This window comes from Rutilus rutilus (genome assembly GCF_951802725.1).
Source record: "Rutilus rutilus genome assembly, chromosome: 1".
NCBI classification, from domain to species: domain Eukaryota; kingdom Metazoa; phylum Chordata; class Actinopteri; order Cypriniformes; family Leuciscidae; genus Rutilus; species Rutilus rutilus.
Genome location: NC_140209.1, coordinates 50,262,413 through 50,282,482, shown reverse-complemented (window position 1 = coordinate 50,282,482; position 20,070 = coordinate 50,262,413). Strand labels below are relative to the sequence as shown.

Sequence of the window (20,070 nt, the reverse complement as noted above, 5' to 3'; positions counted from 1 at the left end):
TTTATGAAAACAGGAAGCAAAGAAGAGAAAAAGAGAGAGATTGATAGTCGGTGGTTAAGGGTGAAAGAGTGAAAGAGTGACGTGAAAGGAAGAACAGGGAAGATCAGCCGTGAGAAGCCGTGGCAAGCAGCAACATTAGCAAAAGCAACAAGCCCATCGTGATCAGCTGCGGATCAGTGGAGTTCTGCAGTTCGGTGAAGAGCACACGAGAAGGAGGGTTAGACTAGGATGACTGAGGTCACAGGGAGGGGTATGAAGGAGAAAGACATCTAAATGTGAAGCTAATTTCAATGCTGTCTGCATTTATTCAAGGTATAACCTTTGGAATTTATGCTGCGTTTCATCTAATATTCCTACTGAATATATGGCCAGTTCCCACTGCCTGACACTCAGAAGATGACGTGCACTACCATTCACTACTCTTCAAAATCAGTAGTAATTACTTATAATTAATATGTTTATTTAGCAAGGAGGCATTAAATTGATCAAAAGTAAAGGTAAAGACATTCATAATGTTGCAAAGTCCTATCATGCTTTCCACAAAAATAATGAAGCAGCTTGACTGTTTTCACCTTTAAATATAAGAAATGTTTCTTGAGCACCAGATCAGCATATTAGAATGATTTCTAAAGGATTGTGTGACACTGAAGACACTGAGTAATGGCAGATAAAAATTGCATTTTACGAAAAAGCAGTATTTCCATCCCCTGTGTTAAAGAGACCAATACCAAAAATAGGAAAGTTTTTAAACATTTTAAATGCAAGACATTTCTTGTTGGTTAAAGCATGCGGACTAAATGCTCTGACTACATGGTTGCTAACAATCGATGACAGATGCAACAGTGTGTCAGGCAATGCTTTGGCTCCAGCATTTTAGAATGACCAGAAAACCAACTTGAGTTTCCAACTTGGATGTCAAACTTAAAGTGGATTTTTCCAAGTAGGAGGCTGGTGATTCTGACTTTACAAGCTGAACAGAGCGCAGCACTACAACCCCAAATTAATTAAAACAAACTGTGTGAACTGGTGTGCATCTACCAGCAATTCAACATATGGCTATCTACTTTTAGCGCAGCAAAAAAGTTATTGTACTTTTAAAACAAGAGCGTAGTTTAGCATACATTTTTTTCTGTAAGAAACTGTTCCCCTTCCAGCCTACCTATCTTGGCGCCCTTCTTGAGCAGCGCCACCACCACTGACGTGTTCCTGCACCCAACCGCACGATCCAGTGGACGCATGCCGCTGTAGTCCACATGCTCGATCATCGCACCATGATCCACCAGATACTGCACCTGAAACCACATCAAGACCAGAGCTATGGTTTAATGTCTATATATCTCCTGTCAGCTCCTAAGTGATATCTGTCTAGAACCATTAGCTTACGCTAGCATCCCATTTTGGAGATGCAAGGATTATATTTTTAAATACAGTAGATCTACTGAAAGTTAGTTGACTATGACAAAACCAACCACTTCTGAGTCTCCGTAAAAAGCTGCAAGATCCAGCGGAGTGCGGCCGCTCTTGTCTGCATGGGCCGTCGCCGCACCCCTCTCAACCAGAGCACGGACCAATGGGAGGTGGCCTTTAAGACACGCCCAGCTAAGTGCTGTTAGCCCCTCCTTGTCCATCAGAGACAATGAGGCACCTGTGAAATAAGTTAGAAATAGTCAGAAGAATAGAAAGGAGAATAGAGAGGATTGACTGACAGTCTCCTTTAACATACATCACAATTGGAAAGAAAAAGACTATTGCAGCTTCCATTCTAGGGCGACTTTAAAATGTATTTTGTAATTAAATTGTTTAACTGCAAAAACAAATCTAGCGTATGAGCAGGACAGCTGTACCTTGAGCCAGCAGGAACTCCGCCGTAGCCAGATGTCCCTCAGACGCAGCCATCATTAGAGGAGTTCGGCCCTGTTTATCAGCCATGTTCACATCAGCACCGTGATTTAGCAACAGGTCCACTATCTGCACAACCAACACAGACATTTCAGACTAAAACATCTACAAAATAAACATGCAGGAAATAAAAATGTGACCTGTGCTGCGTAGGAGGTGCCCACCTGCCAGTGTCCCTGCCGCACGGCGCTGAAGAGTGGCACGATGCCCCTGCGGTTGGGCTGAGCCACAGCGGCACCCTGCTCCAATAAAAGACGGCACACATCCAGCTTCCCCCGACCCGCTGCTGCTGTCAGTGCTGAGGTATAGAGAGTCTCCTAAGTGAGCAGTTTGTGCCTTCATCTTTAAATCAAAATACAAAACGGTTGTTGTCTAGTGTTGTACCTGTTTCACCCCATAGTGTGTCAAAGTTGTTTATTTGAGCTCTTTCCTCCTCTTCCTCATCTTTTTCAGGCAGGTCAAGCAGGTATGATACAATCTGTGTATAAATACCAAAATGTATACAACATGTTAAACATGCTATATATATTATATATAATAATATATAACAATATAATATAATAATATATGAACTGAGATGCTTAAAAATGGTTAATGCTGTAACACTGCTAAATCTATTAAGTATAATTAATACATTCACCTATTTGTATTTTTATAAAAAAATAAATAAGAAAATGTGAATGTTTTAATAATAGCTAAATACAATTTAAAATAACTGTTTCCTAAGTTAATATAATTTCAAATGTTATTTATGATGTCAAAGCTGAATTTTCAGCATCGTTACTCAAGTTACTCTTCATTATTACTCTTCAGTGTCACATGATCCTTCAGAAATGATTCTAATATGATGATTTGCAGATGAAAACAGTTATAATGCTTAACATTTTTGTGGAAACCATGATGCACTTTTTAAAAACAACAACAACAAAAAACAGCTTTGACATGAAATAGAAATCTTTTGTAACATTATAAATGTATTAACTGTCACTTTTAAACAGTTTAGTGCATTCTTGCTGAATAATGAAAGTATTAATGTCTTTCCAAAAAAAAAAAAAAACCTCTTACCTCTGTATAGCCCATACTGGCGGCTGCTATGAGGGCCTGTTGCACTGCATGGCTCTTGCTGAAGGATCCGGCCGGCTGTCCGTCTGTGTTCCACTCGCACTGCACCAGATACTTCACCACCTCTAGATGACCCCGCAGGGCGGCGTGGACCAGTGGACACTGGCCGTTCTTATCCAGGTGATCCACCTAAACAGAGAGAGAGAGAGGAGAAACGGAGATGAAACTTTGATAATTGAAAAACAGACTTGCGTTCCTATTGGTTATCAGTCTCTGTCTAGACATGTCATGGCTGACCTTTGCTTTCTTGCTGCAGAGGGCAGTGATGATGGGTAGGTGACCCGCAGCGGCTGCATAGCCAAGGGGAGTGAGCCCGCTCTCTGAAACACCCTCCACATCCGCCCCAAACTCCAGCAGCAGAGCCACAGTCTCCAGGTATCCCAGGTGAGCGTGCACACACAGGATGGGGGCGTTATTCAACACCTCTGTACGATAGTTCACATTAGCTCCACCCATAATCAGCAGCCGAGATACCTAGAGAAAGAGATGCAGATTTTATAACAGAAGAGTTATAACAACAAGCATATTTTACTGTACTCACATTGAACAATTTCTTGCTGATAAAATATTACAAAATGTACACAACTGGGCCATTAAGATTAAAAAGAAGAAGAAGAAATGAATACTTTTATTTAGCAAGGATGCTTTAAATTGATTAGAAGACAGTTAATACTTTTACATTGTTACAAAGCATTTCTTTTTGAAATAAATGCTGGCAAATTCATCTTAAATAAATACTTTTTTTTAAATTGCAATAATGTTTCACACTATTACTGTTTTTACTGTATTTTTTTATCACATAAATGCAGCGTTGGTGAGAATAAGAGACTTCTTTCAAAAATCTTACCAACCCAAACCTTTGAACAGTAGTGTATGAACAACTAAAATTTAAACCACGTGTTTGCTAATATTTTCAGTGACTGTCTGTTTTTTATACCTTGATGTTGGGTGTGTAGAGGTTTCTAAGTGAAGCCAAAGCTGCAGAGAGCCCTTCCGTACTGTAGGACACCCACAACCCCTGCAGCACTGAGGAGGAAACCCCAACCTTCTTACTCAGGCCCTGAGTCCAAGAGACATTTGGTGTTAATAAAAATAAAAAACACATCATAACTGGCAATACATTTCTGGTAGTGATATCAATCTTTACCAAAATCATTTACTATATATACTGCTGTAGTCAGATTGACGGTATCAATTTAGCAAACATCAGAAGTGTTGCAGTTAGCCTAACCTTAAAGATGTGAGCTTTGAGAATATGGTGGCCAAGTTCGAGGGTCTGTTGTCGATTAAGTTTGCTGTCTTGCCGTGAAAACCAGAAAGCAAGCAGTGTGTGGCCACTCCTAAAGAATCATGGGAAAAGAGACAAGAGAATGGTATAAGATAATTTACTTCAGTATTGTAATGTAGTAGTGAGTGCAACAGGATTTCCATAGACAAAATTTGGGACAGGAATCAAGTCATTACATTTTGATGAAAGACACACATTCTGACTCCTTGAGCTCCTCACCTGGGGTCGCAGAGGAACTTGGTCTTCTCTCCATCCTCTCTCCAGATAAGCCACTCTCTGAACGAGGGGTGGACGAACATGCGCGTTCCATCGCGTCTTTTCACCAGGAAAGGCGACAGGAGTTCAGACCTCTGCTGGAAATCATCCCAGTCCAGGGCGGCTCCACGCACCATGCTGGCGTTCACGGCGCAGTAGGCCTGCTCGTCAGTTAACGGGTGTAGAGAAGCCACGGCCACGTTCAGCAGTGGAAGAACGCGTTCGAATGACGACTGAGTTGGGAAACGCATGTTCAGTTGCAACAGGTAGACCTCAGCCAGATTCACTGGAACCACCTGAACACAAACCGATAAAAAAATTCAATAAATATACACAAAAAAGCTGAAACATATTCATGCTTTTAGTCGTTGCCATTTAAAATAATTTTAAATGGCAAAATTCTAAAAGGATTTTAATTCCCCTATTACTTTATGAAAAAAATGAATGAAACAAAACAAAAGTCATACCACATACAGAACAAAAAAAGCTGAAAAGCTGAAATAAAATAAAATCATACCACACATAGAAATCTAAAAAAGATCAAATAAAATAAACATGAAAAATATATAAAAATGAATAAACCTAACACTACATATGAGTAGCTGAAAAGCTCAAATAAAAATACATAAATACAAATAAATAACATCAAAATAACATAAAAACACATATCTTTGAAAAGCTAAAATAAAAATATATAAAAAAAAATTGCAACACTGAAAAGCTCAAATAAAAATACATTAAATAAAAATAACAACACTGAAAATTTATTTTACTAATTTTATTGTTTACTGTATTTCCTAACTGTCTTTTTTTCTTTCTTTTCCTTTTTTAATAAAAAAAATCTAAAAAGCTACAATAAAATAAATTTTTTACATAAAAGTACATACATAACCATTTTTTTTGTCATTTGTTTACTGTCTTTCTATTTCATTTAATTTGTATTTTTTTATTGTATGCATGAAGTGTCACTCCTATGATGTATTTAGTAATAAAGGAGGCGTCTGTGTGACCCCTGACCTTGTAGCTGGAGCTTTTGAGCACGAGGTAGCCCTTCTCAATGAGGTCCAGTGTGAGCTTCAGGTAGAGGTAGGAGCCCCGGCTCAGACTCTTCAGATGAGCGCTGAGTTTGGTGAAGGCCGCGTTGTCCAGCTTGCCGTTGAGCGCCACGTTGTTCTGGATCTCCTGGCTGGAGTGCAGCCGGTGCAGGATGTAGCCCTGCAGGTCCGAGTCTATCGCATCACTCTCCTCCAGACGATCCAGAGAGATACGGTGGAACGGCAACGGACGAGTCACGTCCTTGGATACAGAGAAAAAAATAGCACAGAGCAAATAAGTAAAAACGTAAATGGAAAGAAAGAATGATTGCTATGGATGGATGGGATGCAGACCTGCAGTGTCGTTCTGACGGTGACCACCAGTTTGAGCCAAGGAGGGAAACGCTCAACGGTTTTGCAGAGGAAGGAAACAATAGTTTCTCCATAATCCGGTTTATGGAACTCTGCCTCATTCAACCCGTCAATCAAGATGATGAGATTCTCCTCACAGGCAATTTTCCTCTCTGTAAATATTGCACGATTTAAATATTACATGCATGCACGTGTACATACAGTATGCGAGTATGCATGAACACATTTACGTACCTCGTTGCAGGATCTCCAGAGGTTCCAGCAGACCCCTGCGGAAAGCGGTGAAGGGGTCCTGGACGCAGGAGCGCAGGCTGAGTGTGCTCTGCAGGTGCGGCTGGCGGAGCAGAAGATCTCGGTAGGCCTGCATCTGAGGAGCCCTGCACAACAACGCTGCCACGTTATGCACAAACTCAGGGACCAGGCAGGTGTACGCGTTGTCGGCCTGACAGTAATGGTACGCCACCACCTACAGTAGAGGGAAGGAGCACACGAGAGAACAAATATAAGCACACATTTAAATTGGGTTGAGAACTTGTTTTTACCTTTGCTTAGCAACATTAAGTTCTCAAATCCATCATTGAAATTTGATTGGTCAAACGTTGTTCCAAAAGTGCTGATATTTCACTGAATAATTAAGACAACAGATTAATTCAGGAATTCCAAAGCTTCGTTTGGAATGTGGTTTTCAATGGTGAAGCAAAAATAAAGCAACTTCAATATTGTAATATTGCGTGTGAAACGTACACTACCATTCAAAAGTTTGGGGTCAGTAAGATTTTATTTATTTATTTCATTCAGAAAGGATGCATTAAAGTGATCAAAGGTGACATTAAAGACTCAAATTGTTACAAAAGATTTCTATTTCAAATAAATGCTGTTCTTTTGAACTTTCTATTAATAAAATAACCCTAAAAAAAAAATGTATCATGGTTTCTACAAAAATATTAAGCAGCACAACTGTTTTCAGCATTGATAATAATAATAAATGTTTCTTGAGCAGCAAATCATCATCATAGAATGATTTCTGAAGGACCATGTGACACTGAAGACTGGAGTAATGATGCTGAAAATTCAGCTTTGACATCTGAGGAATAAATAACATTTTAAATTATAACATTAAAAATAAAAAAATAGACAGAAATAGAAAAATAATAATATTTCAGAATATTACTGTGTTTTTTTCCCCAGTATTTTTCATCAAATACATGCAGCCTTGGTGAACAAGAAACTGCTTTGAAAAACATCTTTAGAAATTTTGATGACCCCAAACTTTTGAACGGTAGTGTAAGTTACTTCTTTTTTTAACTATTGTTTAAAAGCTATATCAGCACTACTGTATTCATTATAGAGTATCAGGCACTACTACTGTATTTATGGCAAACACAACTCAGTGATACATATAACTGAGTAAAGGTGCTCAGACTCCTGCTAAATGTAGATTTAGACAAAAAGAAACGCACACAAAAGCACAAAACATTTCCAGTCTCAGGGATTTAGTGCAGGAACTGCTTTAAGCTCAAAAACACAATGAATTTAAAACTAGAGAAAGATTCAAAGTTTTATTAATGCATAAAACATGACGTAGTTTGAGTGCATCGATGGCCTTATTCCAATATTATAAAACTGCTTCTCCCCTGGATTCACTTCATCACGCAGTGTGTGTGTGTGTGTGTGTGTGTGTGTGTGTGTGTCTGTTTCAAAAGCTTGTCATCATTAGCAGTGCAAAGCTCTGAGTATATCTAATGGCTGTGCTGGGAGACTCTGTGCGTATAAATATTTGATAAGGCAACAGAACTGCAATAAACCTTTGTGCTTAAAAGAATAGAGAAAGAGAAAGAAAGAGAGAGTGAGAGGAGCAATTTAATAAAGGCAAAGGAAGACAGGAACACAGAGAGATAATAAATCAGTAGAAGAGAAGAGAGGGAGATTGAGAGGCAGGCTGGTCATATGCCTGGCTCTGTTGATTATGTTGATATTAGTTGGCACCTGAGAAGCCAGTCTTCTGAGCGCCTCCTCCTGGCGTCTCCGCATCTCTGGCGTCCCAGGACAGCTGCTCCCACCGGCCAGAGTGCCGTGAGCGGACTGAGGCTGGCTCAAAGGAAGTGTGTCGCCATCTGAGAGAAATACGTGGCATGCATGGGATGTGAACACACTTTGCCGGATTTTAATATTCAATATTGCTGAATTTGAAAGCACTTAGTAATGAAATAAAACAGTATACTATAAAAATGGTGCGATATGACAATTAAAAAAAAATTTAATAATAAAGGGAAATATTATAAATATACAATATAGATTTTAATATGAATTTAACACACATACATATACATATATATATATATATATACATATATATACATATATATATATATATATATATATATATATATATATATATATATATATATATATATATATATATATATATATATATATATAATTTTCATATAATTTAAATATATTATCAAATATTAACTAGTATCAGTAACTAGTCCTGTTAACCAATTAATGTTGGGTTTTTTTGTCCTGTTTTGAAGCTTGTCAGTTGTGTTGTGATTGAAAATCTGTGGAGTAATAGTATCTTTTGATTTCTGTTTCACAGACAAACTAACAGCATACAGGTTTGATGTCACAACACAATGGTCAGTAAATAAAGACCACTTTTTTTTTAGTTCACACACACAAAAAATTCTATCATCATTTACTCACTCTCATGTTCTTCCAAATCTGTACGAGTTTCATTCTTCTGTTGAACAGAAAAATAGATATTTTGAAGAATGTTGGGAAGCAGACAGTTGACGGCACCCATTGACTTCCATAGTATTATTTTTTCGATTATGGAAGTCAATGGCTACCGTCAACTGTATGCTTCCCAACATTCTTAAAAATATCTTCTTGGGACAACTTGAGGGTGAGCAAATGATGACAAAATTTTCATTTTTGGGTGAACTCTCTCTTCAATAGGAATATATTCCTTTAAGAGCTTTAAGCATCTAACAGACAATGATGTGATTTTCTTTTAAACGAATCCACTCACGTTTTGGTGAGGCGTGTGGACTGTCAGAGGTGATCTGTCTCATGTGGATGCCGTGGCAGCTGAGAGCTACCAAGCGGGAGATGATGGCCGTTTTGCCAAAGCCCACGTTGCCGGAAATAACAACACCTTGATTGGCGGTGGGCTCGCTGCTGCGAAGACACACGTCAACTTCCTGGAACAGCCAATCACGACCGGTGAAAACCGTATCAGGCATCAGACTGGGCACCTCGAAGAGAAGTGGCTTTAGGGCGATGTCCGGTGGTCGGTATGGAGCAAAGCGCACTGCATCATGGGAAACATTAGGAAATGTAGTAAATTAAACAGGTTTATACATAAAACCTTTCCAATATCCCACCCAAAGCCTATTGTTTTCCTTCCATTTCTTTTTACTGTGATTTTACCCATCAAAGCTGAAGTTTTACAATATTACCCCAGTTTCATGACAAGGTTTAAGCCTAGTCTCAGACTAAAATGCATGTTTGAGCTGTTATAACTGAAAGCAACTTGCACTGACATCTCTCAAAATATGTTACTGTCATTGTTTTGTCTCAAGATTCACACCAGTAATGTTTTTTTCTAAGGCACAATTATAAAAGTTACTTAAATATCCTAACCGAACTAAGGCCTAATCCTGGCTTAATCAAAGCCCTGTCTGTGAAACCAGGCCGTAATTTCCAAATTCAAAGCTCTGCACATTGCAGTAATCATTTTTAACCAGCAGGGGGAGGTGCTTTGTCTGAAAAAGGCCAGATCTGGCAGCTTACGCAAGTCGAAGCTGCAGTGTGAAACACCATAAATCAGTGGTTGTCGAAAGGGTGCTTTGACCCATTAATGTACGCCAGAAAATACATCTGAAATAAGCCTCCACGCATCAAGAACAGGAGAGCAGCCGTCACTGAGCAGTTGCCATGCTTACCGGAACCCATCACTGAGGATGACTGTTGCTTTTGTTCATAGATTATTTGTCAAATGTATTGCCACCATGCACATAGCAAAATTTATATTCATCATCATGTTAATCCACCACATATGCTTGCAATAAATTATTAACATTCATTATAAAAATCCTCATCTATATAATATTCACATTCAGTTATAATCTTCATTATTCTTATACATATCATAAGCCTAACTACACAAATATTTAATCCCAATTACTGATAACACTCAAGGCAAGTGTCGTTTTAAATCAGGACGGGGATCGTCAACACAATTAGCATAAATTATTCAATGCGGCTATATAAATTCCTGATTGTATAGGCTTATACTGCAACAAGTGTGATGGAGCATATTATGAGGTTATTTATCCCCCCATTTGCATGTGCACTATTAATTAGCCAGATAACATGTGAATTAATGATCTGTGCATTAGCATAAGGAGGTGGGCGGGGTTACGCAGGGCGAGGTGACCTTTATGAGCACGTGTGCTGAGCTTGGATGCTAGAAGACACTATTGGAACATAGAAAGAGATACAAAGAAAAAGATAGATAGAAACCAGGGCAGCCGAGCAGTAAAATGACTATAAAGAACTGAAGGTTGTAAATAAAGAAAAGATGAAAGGAAAAATTTTAACCCATAGCGTTTAAGTGGCACACATTAAAATCTCCTTTCATGGTACAGCTAGGGTGCCTTCACTTCCCTGGATGTTTTCCACAATTAAGCATCATTATTACTGGTGGAAATGGCTCTTAATGTCTTCTGAAAGAGTACTATACTTATACATGAAAGAACCTGCTTGTAATTGCGGTAAAATTATGTCATTAGCTACAGTGTGCTAGAATTACTATCTACAGTAGTTAAGTTCGGATACCTTATGTCTGACGTACAGTTTGAGCATCATGTCACTATAACTAACCACACGGATAGAGTCCACCTCCACTTCTTCGTCACCTGTGCAGTCATCCTGAAATAAACAGGTTGTTTGGTGAATTGTGACTCAAGCTGTTGGAGTCAGAGAGGAAACCCAGAACTCCAGTGCTGATTTAGGAGGTGTGGAGCCTTGACTGTGAGCTTTAGACAGCAGGCTGAGCTCTGACAGATGAGCCAGCGCTAGTGCTAATAGGAAGTCAATACTTCGATCTGGACAGGAGACAGATTATGGCAAGGCAGTCCAAAGGGGAAACAAAGAACAGCAGGACGAGGGGGGGGGGCGGCGGAGTGATCCACGGAAGAGCTGTGGAGTGTGTGGAGGGTTTTGATGGCACATGCTGTGTGTTGCGGAGGGCAGATGTGAGAGACGCAAGGTGCACATGCACATCAATATAATTAACATTACATTATAGAGGTTACTTTTAAAAGGGACATTCTGCCATTTCTTAGAATTCTATTTTTGTTTTTCCCGAAGTTACTCAAGCACATGATTTATAATAGACTTTTACAACTGTTGCCTGTCAGGCTGTATGAACATGATCCCCGCTGTAAGCCATGTCACACTGTAGAATCTCAGTTGTCATTAATGTCAGACTTCACGACAATCAAGGCGCGTAAAAAAATAACCGGACACGTGCAAGATAAGAATATTTAAATAAGTAATATTCAAAGTTAAGTAATATTTACACTGAAATGGAGGCTAGCGAACAAAAATCTCTAGTGTTAATTATGATCATGGATTGTCTTGAAAAGAAAAATGGAAAAAATGAAGACGATGTGTGTGGAGTAAGTAGTGGTTTGTGGTTGTCTCATTAATTGTCATCAGGTTTGGCGCTCCTATTGGTTTTTGATTTGACGGTTGTCGTAGCAGAAGCCACACTGCAAGACTGTGTGTCAAAACGTCTGACACTGGCAGAATTCTGAGGTCAAATTTGATCGCAATGGCCATTAATCAGCTGTCAGCGAACATGTCAATCTAGCGATGTCATATTTTGGCCTAGGATCACAGGAATCTTTTAGGATTCTCAAAATTTGTCTCAGACAGCCAAATCGTGGCCAAAATTGTACAGTGTGAACCTGGCTGTACTGCATAATGTTAATCAAGGTTGTGTGTAGCAACACCCCTAGAAAGTTGCTGAATTCTAAAGAAACTGTGATATGTACAGCAACATTTGGACACAATTGACTGATGTTTCTCATAATCTTTATAGACTGTTGATCTAAAAGCTTCTGTAAAATCATTTAAATATAATTTGAGCTAGAAAATATATTCTCTCTCTATATACACACACACACACACACACACACACACACACACACACACACACACACACACACACACACACACGGGCAAAAAGAATTGGCCAAGCCAAAAATTGCAAAAAGTTTGTGGTCTTTTATTAGCCTTTAATGACCACTTTAATCACAAATCGCTGGTCGGAAAATTAGCAAGAATTGCACAAATACTGTAGATAAAGTAACTTAGCGCAGAATAGCCTTCCCCAACTTGCAGACAGATTTTTACAGGAAAAAGACTCAGTGTTGTTCTACTTTGTCTTGGTGAAAATAACATCTGATCCTTCCTCTTTAGATTCTTTAGAAGCAAGCCATTCTGCAATATTCTCCTGCACTCCAAAGCATTAAATGACTTTTCACAGTGAAGTATCTCACACATACCAGCAGATAAAAAGGCACAGTCTCTTCCTCCATGCTTCACTGTGGTAGAGATGCATTTATACTTATATTTCTTAGCAGATTTTCAAAGACACCACTCGAGCCATGCAACTCATGCAACTCATGTTCATTCATGACTCCACACACAACTTCCCATAATCTCCCAAAAACTTTATTCTGTCTTTGATGTTTTTTCTGTGACAGCAATGGCTTTTTAATTAGTGCATTTGCTTAAAGTTTGCCAATTTCCTCACCAATAATTTGTGGATAACACAAAGAGAAAAAGGTACATGTGATCACGTATATGCACAAAATCTAGAAATAACGTACACACCTCTTATGTCCGCTTGTCCAGAGCGGCTGGAACCGGAGTTCTGACGTGGCATCCGCAAAGACGTGCGCAGTGGAGCCTGCCTCTGCTCATCCAGATAGGCAAGATCCTCCAGGTGAGCTGAACTAGTGGCTGAGAGAGAGAGAGAAAACAATACTGTTATTTCAAATGTTTTTATATTATATATTAAATATTAGCTTTATGTAAAATGTTATTTAAAATGGTTACATTTTTAAAGTAATATTTGTATAACCACTTTACATTTGTGTGTGTACTGATGCTTGGGCAATATTATATTTAAAATATTTATGCCAATTAAGTACTTTGAAATTCAACACTGAACTAAAATATTGCATTAGTGTACTGTTGGTTATCATCAGTTCCCGCTGGCTTTAAAATACCTGCCTTCTCATTATTTTACCTGATTTAATAAAATTTTACCTGACATGTATCAACATTAGCTATGAAGTAAATGTAACAGTGTTTTGTTTAATAAACCATTTACAATGGTAAAAGAATTACCTCAGATAGTACTTGGATATATAATACGGTGGTTAATGGATATGGAATTAATAATCCATAATATATGTATTACATTTATTCAATACATGCTTTTTAATACATGCTTTTATTAAAAAAATTAAGGGGACTTACAAATTAAGGCATAGGTATTTTCCAAGAATGCAGTGGTATTTCATAGTAATATCAAAAAAACATGGTAATACCATGGTCCAATTTGTAGTTAGAGATGGGTCAAACCCTTTGACAAACTGTGCGAGAGCTTGTGTTTGCTTAGCTTGTGGATATTAGCTTTCATGAGGATGCGTGCATGAATTTTGAGCCTTTTTTCCATTGCTAATGAGGAGGAAAGTTCATGGCGGCTTGATGCACAAGAATATTAAGAACACTGTGGGTGGCCACAGAATTGATCTCAAAGCATCTGGAGAGAGCTTTTAAATTATTTAACAACAGCTAACATTATTGTGGCAGGGTTAGCAGTAGCACAGATGCTAAGGACGACAGGCCACCAGCCATGTAAGGTGCCAGGTGCAACACACTAAGGAGAGTCCTTCGTTCTCTTATTAATTGAAGACAGATTTCAGTAAAACAACCATGGCACATACATTTACAAATGACAACTTCCTGTTGGTGTCCATGTGTAGATCAACAGTTCAATAATATAACTCTCCTCAGAACCCATGTTTGAGCGGGAACATGATTGAGAGCTGATTGAAACAAAGTGTGCAGACTTTAAGCAAGCTGGGAAAGCTGCTCTTACAAAGTTTCTAAAGCTATAATTTCCGTTTTTTATAGATTATACAATTAAATGTTACAAAATGTAAAACCATGGAGGATCTCCATCAGCACAAAGGCCTGTTCATACCAAGGATGATAATAATTCTTCTAATTCTAAAAGCTGATTAACAATAAAAACCTTGACAGCCAATCAGAATCCACCAGACTTTAAAAGGGCATTTAAAGTGGCAGTCAAAATAACTGCAGTGTATGCTTACAATAAACAATGTTATCTTCCTTTAGTGTGGACACTAATTTAGTTTTGTTATATTTATAGGTACCATTCTTGGTTTGAACAGGCCTCAAGGTCAGCATGAAATCAAAATGGACAATTTAGCATTAACAAACCACAACAATCCAATGATCCTAACAATTCTCAATGGACAATATCAAGTCCCGTCCTAAATTTTTTCCAGTTTGAGAAGCTTTGAATACTGTATGTGTCACAATAGGGAAAAAAAGACTTTAAGACACTTAGAGCCAGCACCGCTAACTGTATATTGGCTAAAACTATGGTTATCATAGTAAAATAAAATACAAAATGCTATTTAGACAGCAGCTTTTGTCTTGCCCAACCCCACCCTCTCCATCTGCACTGCAGACTGTCTGGCTGGCATGACTGTGTTGCTGGATTTACGGCCGCTTGAACTGCATCACAATGACTTTGACTCTCATCACTAAACTGGTGTTTTACAGTCCCACGTGGCGCTGGTCCAGAAAACACGTCTGCGTTTTACACCAAATGTCTGCTAAATGTATGCTAAATAATTCTAAGTGCAATTTTTTTTAACCTTAAAAACACTTTAGGTGCATTCACATTTACCATTGTTCTGCAAATGTTTGCGGGCCAAATCCAGTCATTTCAATAGGAATGCACATGATCAGGAATTTTGCGGGTGAAAGATTTCCCCTCACAGATGTGCAATATTGCCCAACAGAAAGCTGTATCTGTTGATTTCTCTGTGAGTTGTGCTTCAAACATCGACACGCCATTGATAATAAACAATGGACTTTTTGCCGGCAAAATTTAGTGTTCGCACCTTTAATCTTTAAAAGGGAAGAATCCTGAGCCATTTCTTGAGGCCAGAATATTCCGAAGACTTGGCAGTGGGTTATTTTAACTTGTGCCAGTAATAAACCACCAAGAACACCCTAGCAAAACCCTGGCAACCACCCACATGTGAATATGCCAGTACATTCATCTCTTAAACTCCTCGTATTGTGTGCTTTATGTACATATATGAGGGTGCATGTGTGAATATGTGACAGGAAGTGAACACAGGAGAACATGTCAAGTCTTTTTGTCTGAAAGAATAATCAAATGCATCTTGAACTCAGAGATCAGACAGGTTTTGAAAGGGGAAGATGTGATGAAAGATGGACTGAGACTCACACCGAGAGCAGGAGAGGGAATGAGTGGGTGGGTTGAGGAGAGAAAGAAATCAAAAGTGTGACAGAATAGAATGAGAAAGATGAAAAGTTTGAGAGGTGAGCATGCATGAGTAAGAAAGACAATCAGGGGTAGGAGAGAGAGAGAGAGAGAGAGAGAGAGAGAGAGAGGTGAGGTGAGGAGAGTACAAGAACAGACAGATGTGAAGATAGATGAACAAACAGATCACGTCATTCACTCACTGCTGCAGCTGTCTTCACTCAGGTGCATGCTGGGAGCAGGTTTGTGTCTTCTCAAATCTTATACACATCACACTTAATTGAGTTTTATCATTATTTACTCCCAGTTTTATGGTGCTTTTATGATGCCTTTTGTATGCCACTTTGATGTTCTATCAATATAAAACTTTATAACAGCTCAGAAAGAGTGTGGAAAATGTATTGAAATGTAAACCTGGAACTATTTCATAGCCATTTATTCAAAGATAAATAAATGAATGAATGAATTGATGATGATGATGATAACAACAACAACAACAACAACAACAACAATAATAATAATATTAGAATACAATTTTTAAGATCATAAAGCATGACAAGTAATATAATTTGGTAACCTTTATTCGTCACATTAATTAAATTGTTAATTTAATCTTATTAATTTAAGTTATCTAATTTAAGTTATTTAATCAGATTTAAGACATGTTCCTTTTCATTTTCTAACCATTTAATTTACTGTATCTGGGAAATTCCTTCTAACAAACCTTCAAAAATCCAGAGTCGACAGTAAACAAAAAAAATCTACATTGCATGGAACTGAGCTTTGGCTCAAACTACTGAGTTTGACACTATATGGATCCAAAACCAGCAGCACAAACGACAAATCCTTCATAAAACCTGGAGGAGATTCACACAGATGTCCTTGCTTTGTAGTAACGGGCCGGCATCAGGAGCTAGGAGCCGCTCCAGAGCTCAAATGGCCCATAAAGCTGAAAAGAGGGGCAGGTCTATAGCTCTCACAGTAATCACTATGTGCTTTTACTGACCTTGACATTTTGAGGGAATTGGAAACACGTGTCTGTTGACTTTTAGGGTCTGCATTATGTGGGATATTTCCTGTCTCTGCAGTTCACCATTCATGAACAGAAGTGTTCAAAGACCCTCAGCTGAATGAGCTGCACACAGAGCTGACTCTAAATATTCACACGTCGTGAAAGATGAACATGAGCGTTTGTAACTAACAGGATTTGAACGCTGGACTGAGTCTTGACTAGCTCAGCATAATATGGAGGTTTCTACAATCTTACAGTTAAATAATATAAATACACTTGTATTGCTATTTTTGTTAAGAGTTTGGTTGGGGTGGTTGTCCCCCTTGGTCAGTTCACAAGTGCGGGGCCCGGTGGGACCCAAAGGATGGCCCTGCATACATGTATATACTGCAAAATAAGCAGTAAGCAATGCACTATTCTGAACATACATTAGCCAACATTTGACAGGTGCAGAAACTTACCAGCCACAGAATTGGGGCGGGGCATGAGGTAGAGGGGGATGGAGTGGGCGGAGTGAGAGATGGAATGTTCCAGGCTCCTCTCTGGGATTTTGTTGAGGCTGTATGTGGAGGCGGCCATGTTTTCATCCACCCGATAAAGAAAGGAGTCTGTACCCATTGACTTCTGTGCCTGCCAGAGTTTCAGGCTGCCCCGTGAGCTTTCGCTGTGTTTACCTCCATGCTCAGCATTCTCAGAGTAACTTGTGAGCGTTGCTGCAAGAAAGCAATGAGATTTTTGAAACAGACATTGATGTACATCAATAGGGCTTTTCACACTTGAAATAGTTAACCCTGGGTCATACTAAACCCCAGATAAACAGAATCCTGGGTTATCTTTATTCACGTTTCACACTGCTAATACTATACCCGGGATAAACAGTTAATCCTAGGCATTCAAAAGCTGCCGTTTCACACCGCACATTACTAAACCCCGGGTTAAAGTCCTTACTTGCATATTTGCGGCGTCAGTGCTACTGACTGGACAAACGTAGCACGTGACATGTTACATAAAGGCTCTAGCATTGCACGGCCTCATATTACACATTGCTGACTGTAATATCAAGTTTCTTCTGAGAGTACTTTTCAAACTAGAAAGGTAATAATGAAACGGTCTCTTCTTCACTCCAATTGTCGCGTTTTCCATAGCCAGTAACGACTGTTTATATAGGCTACATCGCGCAGTGTTTCCGTGACTACCCAAAGAACGTGAATATAAGGCAGGCGATTGGTGGTCGGTTGCTAAGCATCTAGCTGTAACATCCTAACAGTGCATCGTTTCACACTGTACAAGTTTGGCACCGCAATGCGCATTAACCGCATTAATCTCCAGAGCAGAGTTTCATAACCCCAGGTAAAAAGCGGTTCTAACCCCGCAACTAAATTACAAGTATGAAACATTCCTTTATTCGGGGTTGAAGGCGGTGTTTAGAACGACGACAACCCGGGGTTAAGCGCAGTGTGAAAAGCCCTAATGATTACAAAAGACCTAATGATGACTAATACAATTTAATTTCTATTCCTAAAATAAGCTACAGAACTTCTCTCACCTATAATACCACTGTCTCGGCTCTCCAGTGTGGAGGTGGGGCTCGTGATGGATCCGTAAGCACAGTCTCGGGTGCCCATGTTACCCGGGGCTCCAGCGGGCAATGTAGAACAGGGGCTGCCTGGAGGGGGCGACGCTGTGCTGCTAGCTAAGCTCGAGCATGGGCTGATCCTCTGGGTCATGGAGATGCCCTGAACATCACAAAAAAGAGAGTTAGAGAACTCCAAACTTGCCACAAGTATATAAGCAATGAATGTTAATGACAAAATGAGTTGCTTGCTTTCTCTTTTGCAGCCCTGACTATCCCTGCTCACAGTGAAATCTCATTGGTTAAAAATCCTACAACACCTTGTACTACTAAGTTTGTGTCGGAGGCTTGAGCTTATGTTTTTCCAATAAACAAAGCTTATAAACATGCATGAGCTCAAGGTGGCCATTCACTGGACTTCATTCATGAAACACTAATTTGTGTAAATCACTTGTAAAACCACTCTTACTGAAATTGTTCCATTCAATTCAATCTAAAAAATTCACATAAGAATAATTGCACAAACAATTTACATTTGTTTTGCTTGTGCAGAGGTGTAGAGTTTTAACTCATTGTTACACTGCATATATTTACTGTAGCATATTAAAGGCTTCTGCTAGATCAGTGAACCACTGTGTATATATGAGGTTCCTCTTCCAGAAAAGTAGAACTGCTGAATGACTTTCACACACAAAAATGCCCCCAGAAGTGGAAATCTGCTGACTGGTATTTAATGATACAGTACTGTCCCATATTTCTGCTGAGAACTGCATACTCATGTGGAATTATCTCTTTTTTTTATGGCCTGGGCTGACTTAAACAATTTTTCCACAGTGACTCAATATTATGTAATTGAATACAACGTTATTGGCTTTTTATGGTATATGACTGAGAGAACGTTGAATTTTCAACTCTTAACCAAATGGAAAAAAGTAAGAAATGAGTGTGTTGTTTTGGCATGCTGCAGTCGGCTACAAGACATGATCTACAAAAACCAACCAGGATGGTGTATCATTTTACCCAGTGGGATGAGAGAGAGCAAGACAGACAAAGTGAGAAACACAAACAGATAACAACTATTTATAATAAAAGGGTTGCATGAAAAAAGTAAAGAGGGAGTAGAAAAGAGAAGGGAACAGACATGGAAAGAATAAGTGGTTAAGCGAGTTCATGTCTGACTCTGGGTCTGCGGTGGAGGCCACATTAATGACATCATTCAGATGGATATGAACTTCAGTTAGTCAGTAGTACTTCTGTCCAGAAGCTGTTTTAGATAATACGTTTCTTGCGACCAAAAGAGATTCTACAGCAAACCAAGAGGATGCTCTTTCATATAAAAAACAACAATTTAGGGATAAATTTGCAAAACACAAAATCACGGCTCTGATGCAACATGAGACTCTTAAAGCTGATTTCACAAACTAGGGTTTGAATACAACACCAAGTAGTTAACCTTGTTTTGCTTTAAGAGTGCAACCAGAGATCTTCATTTCTTTATGTGTACAACTGATTTAAGAGCATTTTTAAACTGGCAACATTGGAATGTCTACTATGTCTGACAACCCCTGAAAAATAATAATACTTTTCACTATGAACCAGCAGTGTGCTCTGAGCCAGATCTTGGACTCAATAACTTCCCAAATATGTCTAAATAGCTCAGTCTACACCTTTTTGTCCAATTCAGGCTTCGGTGTGCGTGGGAGATATTGGCTCTGAATTGGTGTTTTGAGAAATTGTGGCCTTTCGGTGACCACGCTCGCTTGGCAGGGACCAGCCTCTGAAATAGCTCTGCCCAGCTGTGGACGGCAGGAGCCGTGTGTTGTGCGATACATTCCTGGACTCAACTAGGAGTCGGATCAATGAGGCCAAACTGAACTG

General features: G+C 39.1%; 1 protein-coding gene across 4 annotated transcripts in view; it reads right to left on the bottom strand.

The window, feature by feature from the left end:
- Positions 1–20,070, bottom strand: part of tanc2a (tetratricopeptide repeat, ankyrin repeat and coiled-coil containing 2a) — a 164,973-nt gene that overhangs the window by 7,617 nt on the left and 137,286 nt on the right. For all 4 annotated transcript variants that reach the window (XM_084405786.1, XM_084405787.1, XM_084405789.1 and 1 more), the window contains 18 exons: positions 18,166–18,355; positions 17,081–17,332; positions 12,886–13,014; positions 9,008–9,289; positions 7,957–8,084; positions 6,205–6,436; positions 5,953–6,122; positions 5,582–5,860; positions 4,529–4,860; positions 4,253–4,361; positions 3,959–4,081; positions 3,259–3,495; positions 2,965–3,150; positions 2,284–2,377; positions 2,064–2,197; positions 1,845–1,968; positions 1,470–1,645; positions 1,160–1,292 (listed from right to left, as the gene is read on the bottom strand). In XM_084405786.1, coding sequence (XP_084261912.1) covers positions 1,160–1,292; positions 1,470–1,645; positions 1,845–1,968; positions 2,064–2,197; positions 2,284–2,377; positions 2,965–3,150; positions 3,259–3,495; positions 3,959–4,081; positions 4,253–4,361; positions 4,529–4,860; positions 5,582–5,860; positions 5,953–6,122; positions 6,205–6,436; positions 7,957–8,084; positions 9,008–9,289; positions 12,886–13,014; positions 17,081–17,332; positions 18,166–18,355 — 3,310 coding nt within the window. The remainder of the gene's footprint in view (positions 1–1,159; positions 1,293–1,469; positions 1,646–1,844; positions 1,969–2,063; positions 2,198–2,283; positions 2,378–2,964; positions 3,151–3,258; positions 3,496–3,958; positions 4,082–4,252; positions 4,362–4,528; positions 4,861–5,581; positions 5,861–5,952; positions 6,123–6,204; positions 6,437–7,956; positions 8,085–9,007; positions 9,290–12,885; positions 13,015–17,080; positions 17,333–18,165; positions 18,356–20,070) is intronic.